The sequence below is a fragment of the Phlebotomus papatasi genome, chromosome 2 (assembly GCF_024763615.1).
Source record: "Phlebotomus papatasi isolate M1 chromosome 2, Ppap_2.1, whole genome shotgun sequence".
Taxonomy (NCBI): domain Eukaryota; kingdom Metazoa; phylum Arthropoda; class Insecta; order Diptera; family Psychodidae; genus Phlebotomus; species Phlebotomus papatasi.
Genome location: NC_077223.1, coordinates 44,042,957 through 44,062,389, shown reverse-complemented (window position 1 = coordinate 44,062,389; position 19,433 = coordinate 44,042,957). Strand labels below are relative to the sequence as shown.

The following is a 19,433-nucleotide window of genomic DNA, read 5'->3' as shown; positions in this document are numbered from 1 at the left end:
AAAGCCAAGACAAATCATGACAAATTTGAGCATATTTGCTTCATTTGATAACCATAATCGAACTTGAAAAATGTCAACAAACTTTTTTCGAATTTAACTGCCGCCCGAATTATAAAGTAACCCGATCTTAAAAGAGCCGAATTAACGAGAGTCTACTGTAAATGCAGATACGACGGAGGTAGACGCAACCAACGAAATATAATAAATATTTTATTTCTTAAAAAAAAATTTAATTTTAGAAGAAGCAATAACTGTAATTGTATTCTAATTAAACAACATTGATGAGCAATTTTTTAGAAATTTGAAACTGAATTGTATTTCATGATTTTAGTTTTTACGAAGTTGGATTTGGTTTATAAAACTCACGTCTAATATATAAAGTATGTAAAAATAGTAAAAATTTGAAAAAAAGATATTGGAAGGAAGTGTCGAACCCACCTCCATGGCAAGTTCTCTTTTTCGTATGGAGCTACTTGAAGCCTCAGCTTCACTCAGCTTCACTCAGCTCACAGAGCCGATCGGGAAAAGTTATTTAGACAGAAATCTAGTATATTTATCCCTCCAAAGGGATCAGTAACTTCCAAAAGGAGAACAATCCGTACTTTTAAGTTATTTAGCGTAATGATCGTAAATGCAGAGAAATTCCCATACGTGTTTGTATGCAAAATTGAGCTCTGGCTTCAAGTCCACAGGCCACACGCCGGGGGATGGTCGAACCCAATGCCAAGCCAAGATATTAATTCATTTTGCAACAATTTTAAGCTTTTTTATATTTGGGTTTTATACGGTTTTCTATTGATTATGTCAAATTATTTACGAAAACGTTTATTATTATTAATTTCAATTTGTTTTTAGGTCCATAATTTTTGCAAACCCGTTTTTGCTATTTTTTTTATACAGCGAATATACTTATATTTCCGATACTACCGAATCGAATGATTTTTTTCATTTATTTTTTGAAACTAATATGTGTCACTGTTTCTAAGGATCTGTTTTATGGGTATAATAGGAAATTTAATTATTTATTACATATGTAACTTTTAGTCAAATTATTTGAACATCATGTTATTTTTGTCAAATAAAAAAAAAAGAGAAAAGTAATTCATTTACCTTTCAATGCTATTTGTATAAATCGGACTAAACTTTTGGGAAAAAAGCTTTTACTGCTCGTATTCCACAGAGAGATTACCCAAGCGAACATTTCGTTCTTATACGAAAATACCGTTGAATCATTCCTAATAACGGGTGCTCAAGATCAAAGTTTAAAAAAGGCCTAGATAGGGTACTTCTTAATCGAATAGGGCATGTTTTGGGTTTGTTGGAAAGGTCTTGGAGTTTCTGACAAGACTGAATTAATTCCAATCAGTTATCAACCAGTAATAAACAGATTCATAACCGATTAATAATTTTTATAAGAAAACTAATTGTATTACTCCTAATCTATTTTGGGCTATGTTTTGAGTGATTCATAAATCGATTCAAATCGGTTATAAACCAGTTGTGAACCGATAAGTAATTTTTGTCAGAAAATCAAATTTATTAGTCTCAAAACTATTTTGTGGGATCTTTTGAGTGATTTACGAATCGGTTCAAATCAGTTGAGAATCGGTAAACAGTAAATGATTGATGTAAAAGTATAGCATCTAATGCCCTAGACACACTTACGACTTAAGCCGAGAGACGACTTAGTGGAAAATTATGGAAATGAAGTTTAACCATTATGTCGAATATAATTACGCTAAGCCGTCTCTCGGCTAATCCTCAGGTCTGTCAAGGCCCTAAGTCACGAGTTCGGGTAATTTTCAAAGCTTAGAATGCTTTGTTACCCATTTTTGCTTATCAAAAATTTAATATTTTACTGACAAAAGCCTCGGTTTCTCCTATATCTCTACATATTAAAATTTTGAATGTTTTTAACGTGCAATCATATAGTTTTAAGGTTGCAGGATAACACAAATTTAATTTATTATTATGCTTTTAGTTTCAATTGCAATTTCTTTTAATTCTATTTAAATTTTATGAATAATCAGCAGTAGATTTGAATGATGTTGTTAATAGATTTCAAAGCTTATCACGTTCTTGCACTTCAGTAATAGCAGTAATTTCCTTAGTAGAAAATTCTTCTTAAAATAAACAGTGCTTCTGTATTTATGAGATGACAAGATATGAACCCATCCCGCCAACTTTCGATATAATTGTGAATATCCGTCAGTTTTATCATTACATAAAATCTGAGAAAAGAGTGAACTCATGTAAGAAATTGTCAAATTTGGACATGCAAACTGTTAATTTAATAGTCTTTCTCCAAAAATATCCATTCAATTAATCTCGAAGAACATTTTCTCATGCAAATTTTTTTTATTATAAAAAATTCTTTATTTGGAAATTCATCACATAAAGTGAGATTATTTTCCCAGATGTGTTTATAAATGTTAGAACCACTGTACATTGGGCAGTCTCATGGTGAATACTGATGGTTATATGCAAATGTTATTGATGATCTGTAAATTCATCGACCTTGCTTAACAGAGGATTCAATTACCAACTAAATTACCATCCCACAGGGGAATTTTTATCAAGAAAAAGTCACCCACTTGACTCTTCTTTTATATATTTTATATTCACCTACACTCTTTTGCCAAAGTTACCGCGGTGTAAAGGTGACATCAAGCCTTAAAAACCCCGCCATAAAAAAAATGTCGTAATGCTAATAGACACATTTATGGGAAAATTAAATATATTTTAACATTGTGGAGGTGACAACTTTTGATTTCTTCACAAAAAACAAATAGTGAGACACAGAGAGAAAGACATTATGATTCAGAGATGATTTTCTGTATGGGGAACTTACATTTTCTTGAGGCATCGTATTGCAGCTTCGAAGTGGTAGTTTGTATTTTAATGGTCCATCGTGATTTCTGTAGAAAAAGAAATGAGCAGAGAATCTTAAATGTAATGGTAAATTTATGGTCTTAAAATGTGCGAAAAGGCAATTAAATTTTCAATTTTGCGTAAATTTTCACTTTTGTCGAAAGAAGTGCACGCCTACAGCCCGTATTTTTCGCATTAAAAAAAATCATTATTCAAAGTGCTTATCAGTTAGACAGGGAATTGCTTCAGAAAAGTGATTGATGGGTTGCCAACATACCTGTATTCCGATAAACACGATGAGTTCTTCGAGAGTCCCTTGGGGTAAATCATACCAGTGAAGAGTCCATCGACATACACAGGTGGATCCTTAACTGTGATGATCATTGAACCAGAGAGACACTGAATCCGGACCGATGGTTCCCTGTCCATCACGAGGGGTTCTGTGGACAAAGACAATTGCTCTTTTTTTATTAAAATCTCTGTAATGAAAGTCTCTTTAATCATCAATTAGTTCCGCAACGTCTCTATTTTACATTTTTATATTCTTCGTATTTCTTTTCTTTTTTTTAAGAAAAAGTTCCAGAGATGATTACATTAAGCCATATGGACAACAGTATGGATTTTTAGCTCTCTGACTCCATCGTGGTCACTGAGTTGGAGACGTGACTCAAGAAGTCAAAGCCCAACTCATGACTTTAACCACATGCAACTGCTAATTTTATGGAGACTGCAGAGCTTGCAGAAAATGTACAATTTGTATATATACTTATTACTTAGATGGAGTGGTAATTTAAAATGAGCGACTCAATATTTTCAAAGAAGAATATCAGGGGGTGTATAAATGCAGTCAAATCATTCAAATTAATGAGAGATGAATGAAGGTTTACGCAAGTGAGATAGCTTCAGTTTCGAGGATCAGATGAATCCATCACAAGCTCAAACTAAAGTCTTCAGACTAGAGGTTTAGCCTAGTTCCCGAAGATCTCAAAATCCTAAATAGCAACCAATTTTATTGCTTTTTCTGAATTTAATAGGTCATTTGTCCTTAATAATCCAATCCTACAAAGAAAAAAATATTTTGTAAAATTGTTCGTAAATGTTTGTAAAATCCTATGGCAGACTTACGAAATACTCGTGAATCGTATATAACCCACAAACAAGTTCGTAAAATTTTGTACGTTTTTCACAAACATTGTTCGTAAAATGATCATTTGACGAACATTTTTTGCACTTTTACAAACATTGTTCGTAAATACACAAAAAAATGTTTGTAAAATTTTGTCATTTGTTCGTAAATTTTTGCCAAACAAAAATTTACGAACAAATGACAAAATTTGACGAATTTTTTTGTGTGTTTACGAATATTTACGAACAAATGATTGTAAAAGTACAAAAAATGTTCGTCAAATGTATTTTTTAGGTACAATGTTTGTGAAAAAAGTACAAATTTTACGAACTTGTTTGTGGGTTATATACGATTCACGAGTATTTCGTAAGTCTGCCATAGGATTTTACAAACATTTACGAACAATTTTACAAAATAATTTTTTCTGTGTAGGGTAAATTTTTCCAAAAAAAATTGATTGTTGAAAAATTAGAGCAGTTAAGCCATATGGCTAAGTCTCAGGTCTGAAGCCCGTATAACTCTTTAGAAAACTCAAAGCTGATTTACTTCATTTACTCATGAAGTTTAGGAATAAAAGTAGATTTTTATAGGTTTCACTCAACCCATAACGAGCGCTGTGCAGAATCCCCTGGACAGGGTATGCTTAACACCAAACCCTTTAAGGTTATCGAATACTAAATGGGTCTTAGTGATCGATCATTCGATCTATCTATGATGTAAGTGTCCCGCGGTCGAATTCCCTTTCAGAATTAAAGGTATTCGAATTGGACCCATTGAGCTTCACTACACTATTATACGAAAATACCGTTTAATCATTCCTAATAATGGTTTTTCAAGGTCAAAAGTTTAAAAGGCTTTAGAGAGCGTATTTCTCAACCGAATGATATCATATTTAGGCTCGTTGGAAAGGTCTTGGAGTTCCTGACAAGCTTGAAACAATTTCAATCAGTTGTGAATAGTTAATAAACCGGTTCATAATCGATAACTAATTTTTATCCGTTATTCAAATTTTTTATGCCTAAGGTATTTTGAGCAATGTTGTAAGTGATTTATAAATCGGTTCAAATCGGTTGTGAACTGGTAACTGATGCGAATATACTTTTAAGGTATAGCATCTAAATCACGAATTCGAGCATTTCGCAAAGTTTGAGATGTTTTGCCACCCCTTATTTAATAATTCGAATATAAAGAAATGTGGAAATCTGATAGATTTACATTATATGACATTGTAAATTAATTTTATCTTGACTTTTATGACTTATACAGTGGTTCGCTACAGCCATTAAGACGGCGGTGAACGCAATAAGCAAATGTAATGCCATTGAATCATGCGAATTGGTTTCCCCTTGGTTATTTTGGCATCATACGAAGAAATTGATCTTTATAAGTGATTTTATATTGAATGCTTCAGTTTCAAATATAGTTCTAGCATCTGTGAAATGCATTTTGTAAATTGTCTGGATTTCCATACTGATTGTCGTGTGGTCAGACTTATGGAGTGCTCCCTAAAGTGCATAAAGCACTCTCAATTTTACGATTTTAATACTTACTTATTGTGGGTGGCAGTTGTGCTGTCTGTGTGAAAGTGGCGATTGTCTGGAAAGAAAGTTACACAAAAGGAGGTGATTAAATGACTTGAAGAAATTGCTGAAAAGCCTTAATGGGATTTCATATGATCACCAATTTCATCCATGCGGTTTTGCAGATATCTGTGTGACTTTTCAACACAATAACCGTGCCAGATGGACTTCGTGCGAGCAAAAGATGAGTGAAAGAGAATTTTTAATTGAGTGACAAAAAAAAAAGATTGTTCTCATGCAAATTTATTCATAATTCATCTTTCATTTGTATTTCAAATGGTTTGTCTGTATAATTTTAACCCCCCGAAAAAAATCCTAAATAATAGGTGTATTTGCGTTGGAAATGATAAATTATCTTATACGGAGCTGAAGAATTGCGAGCAATTGTGTGATAAAATGCCCCTATTTTGTCGTAGAAAAATTGTGTAAGTTTTTACTTTTCATTTTCATCAATTACAAGACCGAATTTGCCTACAACAAAAAGATCATTCACTAGTCACGACGTTTCATAAAAGAAGAGGGTTTAATAGGAAAAAGTGACCGGTCAGAAAAAAACGACCTAAATGTTACTCAACCAAAACTCTTTTTATTAACCTCCTCAATCGTGTGGAGAGCAAAAAAATAGGTACAAGTGAAAGAACAATTCATTGAAAATTTCCTATTGACTTCACGCGCGGCATCTTATAGAGTCAATATAAGGATATAATGTAAATTATGTGACAAATTGCAAGAGAGATGGTCAATTGTTTGTGTTTACAAGATAAATTAATGAAGAAACAAGTGAAATGCAGAAGGAGAAATTTGCAAAATCTCCCTCACGTCCACGTGATGATGGATCTTTTTGCACCTCATGACGACTTTAAATGTTATACAACCTGGCAAGAGCATTCAACAGTGAATTTTCATGCTGAGACGATTGGCCAGTAAGAAATCTCATGAAATCCAACATCTTGTGTTATTTCAATTTAATCGCAAATATGTACACATCATAATCATTGCGAATATTGCCACGGTAGCTCTAGAAAGATTTAGCAGTGAATGGGATAAATTGATGAAATCTTCACTTCTTGAACTCTTTTTGCAAAATTTGATGGTATAGTTTTTCAGTGATGCCTTCTTTTTTATTACGCAAAGCATTAGAAAAGGTGCAAACAAAACAGTAAATATTTTGAGTAATAAAATATGTTCATCAATTTTAAGGAAAATAGTAGCAATAAAGAAAAAAAATAAACTGAAGTAGTTTGGCACCAGTTAAAATTGAAATTGAGCAGTAATAAAGAATAAGTCGTAAAAATTATATTGAAAGTCTTGGCAAATTATTTTACCTACAAGTACATTAGATCAATTTTTACAGACACATTTTTTGATTTATTTAGATTTCTTTATTTTCCCAATAAGACATACCGCAAAAAGTAAGTCACGCCCTTTTCGAGAGTTATAGCACTCGTAAAGTCGATTTTTTGACTTTTTAAGATTTTGAGACACTTGCAAGACAGATCATTCTCACAAATGAAATTTCAAACAGGACACTGAAAAGCCCTCTCCAAAAACTAAATAAGCCACGCCCACTATAAGGCCTGTATTAAAAGAAACTTTTAATAAATTCTCTTAAGATAATAATTTTCTTGAAATTGGTTAACTTAAGGGGAAAATTTGCGCTGACACACCTAATGTCCTCTACAGACTAGTAGAAATTTCTTTAAAAAAATGCTTTTTTAAAGAAAATTTCAACTATCCTTGTAGGCAAAAATGTCAGAATTTTTTTTAAAAAAATGCAATTTTTGACGAAAATTGCTTCTAGTGTGTAGACACCATAAGTTACGCTCATTAAAAAATGAATTATTTCCGTATAAAACTCGTAGTTTATATATTTTGTCCCTAAAATTTTAAAGAAATGAAAAGGAAAATGCAAAAGCTTTCCATAACAATAGTGCAATATTTATTTAAAAATTCAACTAAAACAGGACATCTTTCACATAATCTTTCATATTATATAATATGAAAGATAAAAAAATAAATAAATAAAAATAAACAAATAAAGACTATGTGGGCGTGGTCTATTTATCAGGTATCCTAATAGGATCCGCCCACAGAGATTTCAAATGGTTAGCTATTGAATGGTATTATGATTCTTTTACTATCATTCAAATTCAAGGTTTGAAGTAAAAATTCAAAATGTTAAAAAAAATATCATACCTGGTATAAAGTGAAGCGACCTTATTTTTTTAGGTTTATTCAGGAAATCCTATACTAAATTCTAAATAAAATATGAGATACGGAGCATATTGTAAAATTATACCAAATCGTAACTCTCGAATGTAAATGTTTAAATTAAAAACTCTTTCTAACGGTTTTATAATGTGTTGGGAATTCACAGTCTTTCTGTGAACTTTAATTAACATAGCAATTAAACATAAATAAAAAAAAGTGTGGAGAGACAGAAACTAGAAGAGCATAGTTCCATGGTCAAACAGAGTCTTCAAAAAGAATTATTGGTCTTAAAATTTAGTGTCTACCTAAACATAATAAATCAAATTTTAATTTATACAGTATTTATTAGCCTATCAACCAAAGGTTTATATTAAAATTATTTGTAGTTCTCTTCAATTTAAAGTATTTAATATTTGAAACTTTTCTTCTTCAATAGTTAAAAATTCACAAAAATCTCTCATACTATTTCCATTGCAATCCAATGTTACATGTACAAACAAGTTATTCATGAGAATTAAATTGAGAAAATTTAATGAATAATTCGGCGGTGCATCATCTGCAAGAGTTACCAATTGAAAAGTCACACGTTTACTTGTGCAATTCAATCTTTCATCCATTAGTAATTAATCTCTTAAAGGCAATTTCAAGTGCTCCCATTGAATAATCCTTTCATAAAATGCGTGTGAATGATAGTTAAGTATTTTTAGCCATCATCGATATGATGGAAAACCCAGTGGGAGACACGGAAAATCTACTTACAATTAATTGAAATACTGCATAGTAACTAAAAGCCGTAAGCGCCATAATTGCTGAAAAGAGAAAAATAAACCAATATTAGTGCCAATTTGGTATTTGATCTGAAAAATAAGAGAAAAAAAGATTAAAGCTTGGAGGGTGTGGCGAATGGAAAACAAACACGTCGAGCTTTCATTTTGCATAACATTCTCTAAGCTCTAGTTGAAATGAGACATTTGGCCTTTCTGGCTCAGTCTACAATCTCTTTGAGAAAAATCCGCGCGTATGAAATTGGAGAATGAACTGCTTAAGCTTGAGCTTAGTGTTTCAGTTCTCTTTGACCACATGATACGAACACTGAGAATTGCATAAACAAATTCACAACAATTTAATCGATGCTAAATTATTATCTTTGACGACAAATTAAGAAGCTTATGTGTTGTTCATTTTGTCTATTATGTTAAATGTTAATTTTAAAATTACATTTCAAAAACAGAAGAAATATCAAAGATTCACTGTACTGGTCGAATATTTTCTTGGGATACAGAAGTACAATAAATAAAAAAAAACTGTGCAAATAACGCACCATGATTTCCACTCACGATTAGGGATGATTAAATAAATTATTTATTAAGCTGAGTGGTTCATATAATCAAAAGCTTAACTAAAAAAGTTCAGTATTTTAAGCTATGGTTCTCACGACCAGCTTTAAATTAAAAAAAAAAATTGGCATTTTTTCTTTAATTATCAGATAAAGAAAGCTTAAAGATTTGAGGTAAATATTTAATACCAAAATTAAAGATTTGTGATTCTGAGTGAAAGGGTAATGAAGTTTGATTTTTTTCAATCTTGCCTTAGAAATTTTCTGCATTTGAAGGTTTCAAAAGTTTTCCCAAATAACTTTGAAATAAAAAAAAAATCTTAAAGGAGCTTGATATTACACTTTCTGCTCCGTTATTGTAAAGTTATATTTTATCTCTAACGGCTCTAACACTTATTGAAAAGTGTTACTTCGGACGACTCAAACTTCGAATAACTGATTTTTTCGATATGTTTTTAATGAATTTTACCTATTACAATATTACCTATATTTTAATAACTATTTAGACCAATGCAATGCGTCAAATTTTCTGAAAAGACCCATAGGGGAAAGTGACCATGCTTGATACTGTAAAATGATGTCCAAGGTTTGTAATTATTTTCTGATTAACACACATACCGAAGCGATTCTTGCACTATGACAAAAAAATGTCTCACTTATTAGGTTCATAATCCAACCTCAAATAGTTCCTGGAAATCCTTAGATTTTCCTCAAGAAGAAAATGGAAATTCAGTAGCGATTTTTATACAAGTTGGGTCCGGGGCCTTCCTGTATAATAATTGATTCTACAATTCGGAGGCCCATTTTCACTGCAAAAAATTCACCGGATACAGAAAAATGCACATCAATATTTAGACGGAACTCTAATCTATCTGCTTAAATCGTTTATATGACTGGTTATTAGTTTTAAAATCACTTTTATGTAATTTTACTAAGCCATGTTTTTATGACATTATGGCGCTAGCGAAAACCATTTTTTCAATTTGAGTCCATGAAAATGTCATTCTGCAACCTTAAAATTCAGGCAACAGGGTTGAAGATTATGTCAATTGTCGATAAAATTGGCGGATTGCAATATGTGTAATTATGAAATAATCACATCTAATGATATAGTTGCCACATTAAAATTATCATTCATGGACCCTTCTTAAAATATAGGATGGACACAAGTAGAATTTATGAATTTGTTACCACCCACAAAAACAGTGTCCACTAAGTAAAAATATTTTTACATAAATATTAGTACTGATGACCCCTCTATGTGCCTATGATAGTAGTTTTTGTGAACAGCGACATTAATTAAGAAATACTCATGAAATATCATGTATCGAAATAACAGTTTTGGGCCTATTTTTGATTTTTGCTTCCTGAAACTAGGAAAAAAGAGCTAGGATCCTAATTTTTTTTTAGGAAATGTGAGGCTCAGCACCAGCTATTGAAATATATTGCGATGAGTCATAACTATTGATTAACATAGGAAAAAATAGTTATTATCAAGCTTGGATCATATCAAGCATGGTCACTTTCCCCTAGGTGTCGTCCATAACCATTAAGAATATAGAAAAAAAAGTTGTCCGAAGCTCTAAACGTCTGAAGGTAGCACGCTTTCCCCTATAGAAATTTGACATTTTAAAATTAATAATCTTTATCGGAGAATATGAATCTACCTTTAAAATCCGATTTAAAAATTTCACTATTAAAAGTTTATATCAGAATTGTTAGGTTTGTTTCGATATAGAGTGTGTTACAAGTTATCCTTTAAACAAGGGGTAACTCATTCCCAGTTTTTTTGACAAGGGTTTCTGGTTTCTCAGGTTTCGCGATGCAATTTTTGGGTTTCTCGGGTTTCGCGATGCAGAAATTGGGTTTCTCGGGTTTCGCGATGCAGAAATTGGGTTTCTCGGGTTTCGCGATGCAGACACTGGGTTTCTCTGGTTTCGCGATGCAATTTTTGGGTTTCTCGAGTTTCGCGATGCAATTCTTGGGTTTCTCGGGTTTCGCGATGCAAAAAGTGGGTTTCTCGGGTTTCGCGAAGCGTTTCTCGGACAATTGACGAGGGTTTCTCAATATGAGTTACCCCTTGCCTTAAAATCTTTTCAGGGTGATCGTTTCACATTAAATCCCAAAGTAATATAACACCTAAATTAAAATTTTATTTTTGTAAAACACCTAAATTAAAAATTTATTATTTTCCTCTTTATTATTTCTTTATAATTTTTTCACTTTAAATTTAATTTTATTATTTACTTGATTATTTTTTTCTAAAACTTAACTTATCTAAATCTTCTAAAATTTATTATCCTTTACTCACATTTTTTAGCGCCTAATCCATAGACAATAATTTCCAGGGAAAGAATAAATCGGATTAGCAAATAAACATAGTCTAAAGCCCAAAATAGATACAGGAATAGGCTTAGGGATCAGCTTGAAAAATGAGGATTGGTGTTAAAATATTCAGAGATCATTTTTGATCTTTTGATTTTTTGATCAGAGATCAAAATTTGAAGGATCAGGGGATCAGACTGAGTCTTTTCGAAATTACAGGTTTTGTGAAAAAAAAAAAACATGGAGAGTATTGGGACGCAATGTAGCAAAATCTTAAAATGTTATTAAGATTGGAGTCATGAGAAGCTCAGAGTGCTTCTATCTGTATGAAAAATGCATTGATTGGCATTAATATTGTACTTAAGAAGTCTTTCAGCAAAGTGTGCACATTTAACAGAAATTTAGGCAGAAACGCTGATCCATGATCTTAAATCCTCAGTGTATGATAGTTTGGGCTGATCTTTTGCCTCCGAATTTTTCGAGGAGGATCAGCCTGATAGATCATCTAATCGGCACCGATATAGTGTCCAGACCAGTATTTCACCGATTATTACAATATTCGAACAGATTTTTTAAAATTATAAAACAATATTGAAGCAATTATTTATTTTAAATTATTTTATTTTCACATTAGATGATGTTCCACTTTAGTGAAACATATTTGTTTTAAATTTATGGCATTGTAAAATTAAAATTAAATATTAAAGAAATTTTAGCTGAGATTCTTTTCATATTATTTAAAATGTATTTCCAATTTCAATTGTTTTTTATTTTCTATTGCTCCTTTAAAAAATCGTTACTATTGTTTAAGATTGTTGTGGATTTTGATGAAAGCTATTAAAAAAAATTAAGAATTTTGCTATTTTAGAGACTTGTGCAATACGCAAAACATCGACATTCGTGCAATTTTCTTTTTCAAATGATAACTGACAGCACTAGGACGGTTGATTAATTCAATATTTTAAGGTCAAATGGGGTATAATTATGAATCATTTTTATTTTGGAATTTTAAGATCTCCTCACTCTTAGATATCTTTGATATTCACGATATTCAAAAGAAAAAAAATACGAAGAAAAGCTGTTTCTCTTTTCTTACTCGTCTTTTTCTTCTATTTCGTGATCTTTGATTCTATTTCTTTGCCCATCTTAAACAGCGAGGAAATTGTTCTAAATTAGCCAATTATTAAAAAAAAAAGTTTAACTGAGATTGTAAATTCTATAAAAATATGTTTTTTTGTATTTTACTACAATGGATCTTTCGCACGATATCTGACTTTAATTCACTGCACAGAATAAAAAAATCATTTTACGAATTCAAAAACTCCATTCTGGTAACATTTAAGTGACAGATATCAGTCTTACCATCTGCCATCGGGATAGCGATAAGTTATAGTGAAATTAAATTGAGATTGAGGCCACTTAATAATAATAATAAATTAAATCAGAAGCTTGAGATTAAATAGTTCAAATATCTGATTTTTGGACAATTCAATATCAATCCATTGTGGCGGTATAAATGGCTCCATTGATTGTTTGAAAAATCTTAGCTAAGAAGTGTTAAATCTTTGCCTTCATTGAAATATTTGCTCTCTGTCAATAAATACGAAGGTCTGAGAATATTGAAATGGATTTTTTGCTCAATATGCAGGCAATTTACTTTACTATTTCGATTCAATAAAAAATGGATTTTAGACCAACAATGTTTATCAATATTATTGTTATATATTTTTGTTTAAAACTTCAGATATACTGATCAGATACATGATATTCTCATTTCCACTATGAGTTAAAAGGATTGCAATTTCCCACATTTGCGGTTGAAAGGCAAGAATTGAAGTTGAGTTTTGTGGTTAATAAGTTTCCTAAAGAGAATCTATTTTTCTCAATCTCCCAAGAACATTAACGGAATTCCTGGGTATAATCTCTTTGTTCTCCACATCTGTGCCACGCAATTGCTCTCCGGATAATTAGAATTAAACATGAAAATTAAAGTGGAAAATATATAGGGACCTCTTATGCATTGGGAAAATGATTCTAACGATTGTCTGAGGCTATGAGAACATGCTTCTCATGTGGCCTCCTCGTAAATCTGCTGTCGTAAAAGAAAGAAAAGAACATCTAGAGATCTTTGGCTCAATGAAGATTCTTCGCGACGATACTTTGACTATGGAAAGGTGTTGGAGGCACCAGAGACGAAGGGGCTATGTAAGAAGTTCTCTGGAATGAAAGAGTTTCGCTTTGAGACTTCCAGCATTTACTTCGCCATAACAATATACGTGAACTGTCAATGACTCGTGGAGGCCTCTTCCACAAGAGTCCCGTTAGCTTCCAGGTGAGTCGCCGCCAAGCAACTTCTTGGACTTGAGATTCCACAGGCAATTATTCTCTCAAGAATTCTCAATCGCGTAGAAAGATGTGGAGGAAGCGCTTGGTTGATTGTCTTATTGTTTAATCAATTATCTATTCCTCATAGAGTCCTTGTGAGAATCTGATATAAAAGACTCAGAAATAATTAACTAGCTAAATTATCTGAAATCACGTCAATTACCTCCACAATATTCTTCAATATTTCTTCTAAAATCAAAAATTCCTTTGCAATATGTTGCATTTATTTTCTCGATGATATCTCTCGTTTCGGTGACTGATTTCTTGATGAATTTCTTTCGTGTTTTAATACTGAAATACCGCAACTCTCTTAAAGTCCAAATATAGAAGTGGTCAGTGCCTCCCACAACAAGATTTACTTGCTGAACAACTTTTAATTGACAGTCATAAAGAAGTATACCACAAATCAATCGACTCGGGGATAATTCTTTTTCTAGATTTCATTATTTAAATTTTCTAATATATCAACCGCCTTCTCTTTAACGTTATTTATGAAAATTTACCAAAAAAAAATCACAGTCGGTTTAGAATATTTCACTTTATACTTTTATCAATTTCAAATTTTTACAGCCTTATTCGAAAAGCTTATTTAAAATCTGTAAAACACCGTAAGCAATATAAAATTTAATCTTCAGATATTGTTCTCGATTATCATTCTTTTGTAGTTTTTTTTTTATGTAAAACAAAAAAAATTACCCACTCTTCCAAATAGCCTTTGGCTCGGAAGTGGTCTTTTCCTCTCTCAATTCTGTCTGGCCTATTCCCAATGCAAATGTAACGATGATATTGTAACAAACAACATACAGCCTGCAAAGGGACATTTCCATCGTTTAGTCCTGGAGGCTAGAATCAACGCTAAGACGGCGATGGACGCATGGGAAGGGGGTAAAAAAGACAAAATGAAATGAAAATATATTGAATTGAATTGAATTATCTGCTGATTAATCTTTGTATATATTACTTGAAGAAATTTGTCTAGCTCAAAAAAATGCAAAATTTATATACAATAAAAATAGTTTATAAAACAAAAAAATAACGATAATTTTAAAATATCACAATAAAAAAGTCATTGTGTTTATATGTTATCATTGATATAATTTACCCAATACGATACTTATCTTCAGTAAGCTAAAAAAATTACCAATTTCTTCGATAAAAACTTATTTATTAAGAATATGAAGGCCTTCTCAATTGATCCGATTCCTCTAAAATTGTTTAAAAAATTCAACCTTATGGGAATAAAAAAAATATTGTGGTGCCATTATTCACACAAAAAGTTAAAATGGACTCAAATAAAGACTCAAATAAATTCTACATTCTTGATGCCCAAGGTTTCATGATACTTGGAATATAATGTGATCAGTAGGGGAATTCTGTAACGATATGACAATGTCATATGACAAATTTTCATGGTAAATTCTGGCGCTGAGTAACATTTAAGCCCAGTAATCAACGAATGGCTCTTGGAAATGGCTCTATGAAGCTCTTAGTAACTGATATGAATCGAATATTCGATTAGTTCTTCCGAATTTACTATACGAAAAGTTTTAAATTTGCCATGTGACATTGCCATACAGCTACAGAATTCCCCTACAGAATAAGACAGAGTTTAGTAAAACTTCCCTACGGAATAAGAGAGTTTCGTAGAAATTATCACAAAAATTTTATTGAAATTGAGCTATAAAGTTCTATGCAAACATCTGCTTAATGTGACCATAGGTCATGTCTCCATTGACGCAATATAAGCCTGGACTATCTCAAAAATGTCTCCTAAAATTAAGGAAAAATATAGCAGGGTGGAGTCATTAGTTATAGACATTATACACTTATGGACAACTTACAAAAATTTTAAATTTTTGCCTAAACAGCTTTTGAAAAATCATAATATTAGCAGTTTATGTGATTACTAATTTTATGATTTCTCGAAATTTGTTTTTAGTAAAAATTTAAGATTTTTGCGAACTGTCAATAAGTGTATAAAGTCATTAAGTGATGACTCTATCTTATATTCGACTTGTTTTTAAGTTCTTCGAATAATAAACGTTTTTTGTAGAGGAAAATAGGGATGGTGGAAATATAAAACTTGAGTATCTTTAGGAAAAATTGATTTATCAGAGGATCCCCGAAGATGTAATCGCCGTTTAGGTTCTAGGCCAGTAGCATACAGACAGATAAATACGAATAAAAGAGCAATTACATTCATTACATTTTTTCCTCTAAACATGAGTTAAATATTAACAAAACTCTTGGCCTTTAAGATGATGGAGATAAGTAAGCATAATAAAAGTAAGGTTTATTGCAGTCTCTGTAATTTTTAACAATAAAATACTCTTTTCTCAGAACAAGAATATCAATTCAGAATTTTATCGTCTGTTGGAAATTGCTCTTGAGAAAAGGTCTCTCACGACATTACGTTGTAGTCTTTGTGCCAACGTCCTTGATTCAGCACCAAATATGCTTAAGTTAAACCTTTTCGTCACAGTGACAATCCAGAAGCGACATATGGTGCGTCTTTTGCGTAACTTTTGCGAAATGAACTGCACAAATGACTTGACTGTGGTTGGAAAATGAGGACTTTTGCTGAGTGTTGCATAAAAAAATCCAATATTGCTACAAAGCACCAAACAGTCAATAGAGTTCAATAATGATGAAAAATCTTTGAAACGTTCCATGAATCATTAATCGCCTTCAAAGTGACGATGAGCTTTTTAGCACGACGAAAAAAAAATCAAAAGACATCAATGCGCGCAGAGATTTGAGACGACGAACCCACGCCTTTGCTCGATTTGTCTCACTTTGTCATTTGAATATATTGCATTAGATGAATATTTGAGGTGATTGTTTATCAGGCGAGGCCTTATTTGTTATTCAATTGAGATCAAGTGATGGAGAAATTATTTTTATTGTCACAGCTGCGTGTTTGGAGAGCTTTTCACAAAACTTCAAACATCTTGAGCCACGTTACGTAATATACAGAGAAGACTCATTTTTCCAACGAAAAACAGTGTCTGTGTGGAAGCTCAAGTCAATTACATTGAGTTTTGCAGTTTATTTAAAGTTAAAAAAAAATAAGAGAATTATGTTAAATGCGAGAGAGGTAGATTGAGTTTAACTGGCAGAAAATTCCATTCAATGCCAAATTCGACATCATCTCACCAGATATTTTCAAGGTGTACACGCTTTATCTTATTCTCAATTTTTTCCAAGCTACTTCACTACATGCTTAAGCTGTTTGCTCGCTGAGGTAATAGCTTGAGGAGGAATAAGAATTTTTATTGACCCGAATTGTGTGTTGATTCCCAATTCCAAGCGGTTAATTGCTTCGAAGACGATCGTATATAAGAAATGCTTTTAAATAAAAGAAACTCTAATAAGAAACGATAATCCAAGGTTTAATTACCATACAATTGATCAAGTGTCTAATACATAATTGCAAGCCAAAGATTCACTCACGATAGTCACGAAAAAAATACAATAAAGGTAAGAAGCGCCAAGAAGAAGTTAAATCTATCGATGACGACACCATTTATCTTCCTGCAAATTGAATTTTCAAAGCGACAAAAACTAATGCCGTGTATTAATTTAAAATTTCAATTAACAAGGAAGAATTCTTTTTTTCATTTTACCTCCGTGAATACAAATTTTTACGAGACTGTGGCATTTTTCAGTGGGTGTGCAAATCTTATGTCCGTTCCACGCAATTAAATGCTTAAAGAGAGTGAATACGCGAAAAAATCCGCTTGTGGCTCTTTTGAAGGTTACTTGACTATTTTAAATGTGACTCTTTTAGATGAAACAGAAAACATACCAACATTTGTGACATTCTTTTTAAGAGTATTTTGTGATAAATGAGGCGAGTTTTTTTTTCATTGTGGAAGCAAATGTCACTCTTTCACAATTTCTCGCGACGAAACAGTTTCAGTGGTGTCTTACAGAAATATTTAGAAATGATATACAAATGTGTCTAAATAAATGAATGGGACTTTAAACATGGGAAAAACGTTAAAATTCAAAATCCATACGTCATATTTGACACCTGTCATTCTTCTCAAAAAATTCAGCCTACAATTTCTCATGAAAATTAAACCCTATATTATTTAAAAAAAATATTATTTGAATTTTCAAAATAAAGATAGAAATTTGTCGAGAAATTAAAAATAAATGCGAGTTTAAACATGGGAAAAAATTGTGATTTAATATTTAATCTTTATTTGACAGCTGTCATCTTTGACTACATAACCTCGTGAACATTTTAACTGAATCTTACTTAGTGAATCTGAATGCCGAAACATAAAACAGAAAATGAAGAAGAACATTTCAATCCTAAATTTCTCATGAATAGGTATATAAGCAAAAATTATTTAAATGTAAATATTAAAGACTTATTTACAAAAAAAAGACTGAAGTAATTATTGAAGTTTTATGACATAAAACGATTAATTTGTTAAACATGGGAAAAACGTTTAAATTTTAAATAAAATCGTAATATATGCCATCATAATCTCGTGAAAATTTCACATGAAACTAGAAGAAAAAATTATCGAAAAGTATATATTTTTTATTAAAGGAAAAACATTTATTTTATGTAAAAACTAAGAAATTATAAAAGTTTTATGACATAATAAAAGTCTGAACCTAAGAAAAATTTTTAAAATCAAAATCGGTCTCTCATATTTGACAGCTGTCATTTTTGACAACAGAGTTTCGTGAATAATTCAAACTGAATTTCTCCATAAAAACTGAAGAATTAATTGTCATTATTAATTTTTCAAATAAAACGAAGAACAATCTTTTAATTTTTTATGGAAAAATAAATGTATTGGAATTTTAATGTAGAAAAACTCAGAAATTTAAAAGTCATATTTTATATTTGACAGCTGTTATTTTCTTGTCAAAACTTCCCATAAAGCCTAAAATATCTAAACAAAGTAAAATACTAAATTATCCGAAGTCAAAATTAGTTACGTTAAAAAATACAAAAGCAAGATAATATTCTTTAACTTTTTATGTTTTTTTTTATAAAATATTCCCTGTCATAATTCTGCTTCCAATCTCATTTCAACTGAGCTGTAAAATTTGAGCCTTCGTGAGAGTTTTATTGAAAGCGAGGCATTAGCGGCAGGGTGCTAATGAATTACCTTAATTTTTGTATCCAACAGTAATCCTAAGAGATGATTAAAATGGACAAATCATAGGGTGGGTATCACAGATTATTAAGAACTAGCACTTTAATCCACACACACACACTCACAATCTCTTCTTGAGAGAGCACTCAAAACTCCACTGAGATTAATCTTGTGAGGAAAAAGGTCGAATTCAATTTAAATTTCTTTAGCAGTGTCGATGTCGAAAGAGCCAGAGATGAGACTGCCAGCTATTTGACCACCCCAAGCGTCATTCTTTCACCAGGCAAAAGTCACAGGATTAAGCGCCACACCCTCCCGATCGTGGATCTACACTCGCGCATCTGGACACAGGATTCACGGGGTCTATTTCACTTGCACTGGAGGTTCTTTTGTTGCTGCAATGGCTCCAAATCCACTCTCGCGCGCGTTCACGTTGGGCGCAACCGTCTCAGACTCTGGCTGCAACAGTACTA

At 31.7% G+C, this 19,433-nt stretch overlaps 1 protein-coding gene across 1 annotated transcript in view; it reads right to left on the bottom strand.

The window, feature by feature from the left end:
* LOC129801217 (cuticlin-4) overlaps positions 1–19,433 on the bottom strand; it is a 27,059-nt gene extending 7,626 nt beyond the window's left edge. The window contains exons 1-5 of the mRNA XM_055846052.1: positions 18,973–19,433; positions 8,548–8,597; positions 5,548–5,593; positions 3,149–3,311; positions 2,852–2,918 (exon numbers count right to left, since the gene is read on the bottom strand). Coding sequence (XP_055702027.1) covers positions 2,852–2,918; positions 3,149–3,311; positions 5,548–5,593; positions 8,548–8,592 — 321 coding nt within the window. The 5' untranslated portion in view covers positions 8,593–8,597; positions 18,973–19,433. The remainder of the gene's footprint in view (positions 1–2,851; positions 2,919–3,148; positions 3,312–5,547; positions 5,594–8,547; positions 8,598–18,972) is intronic.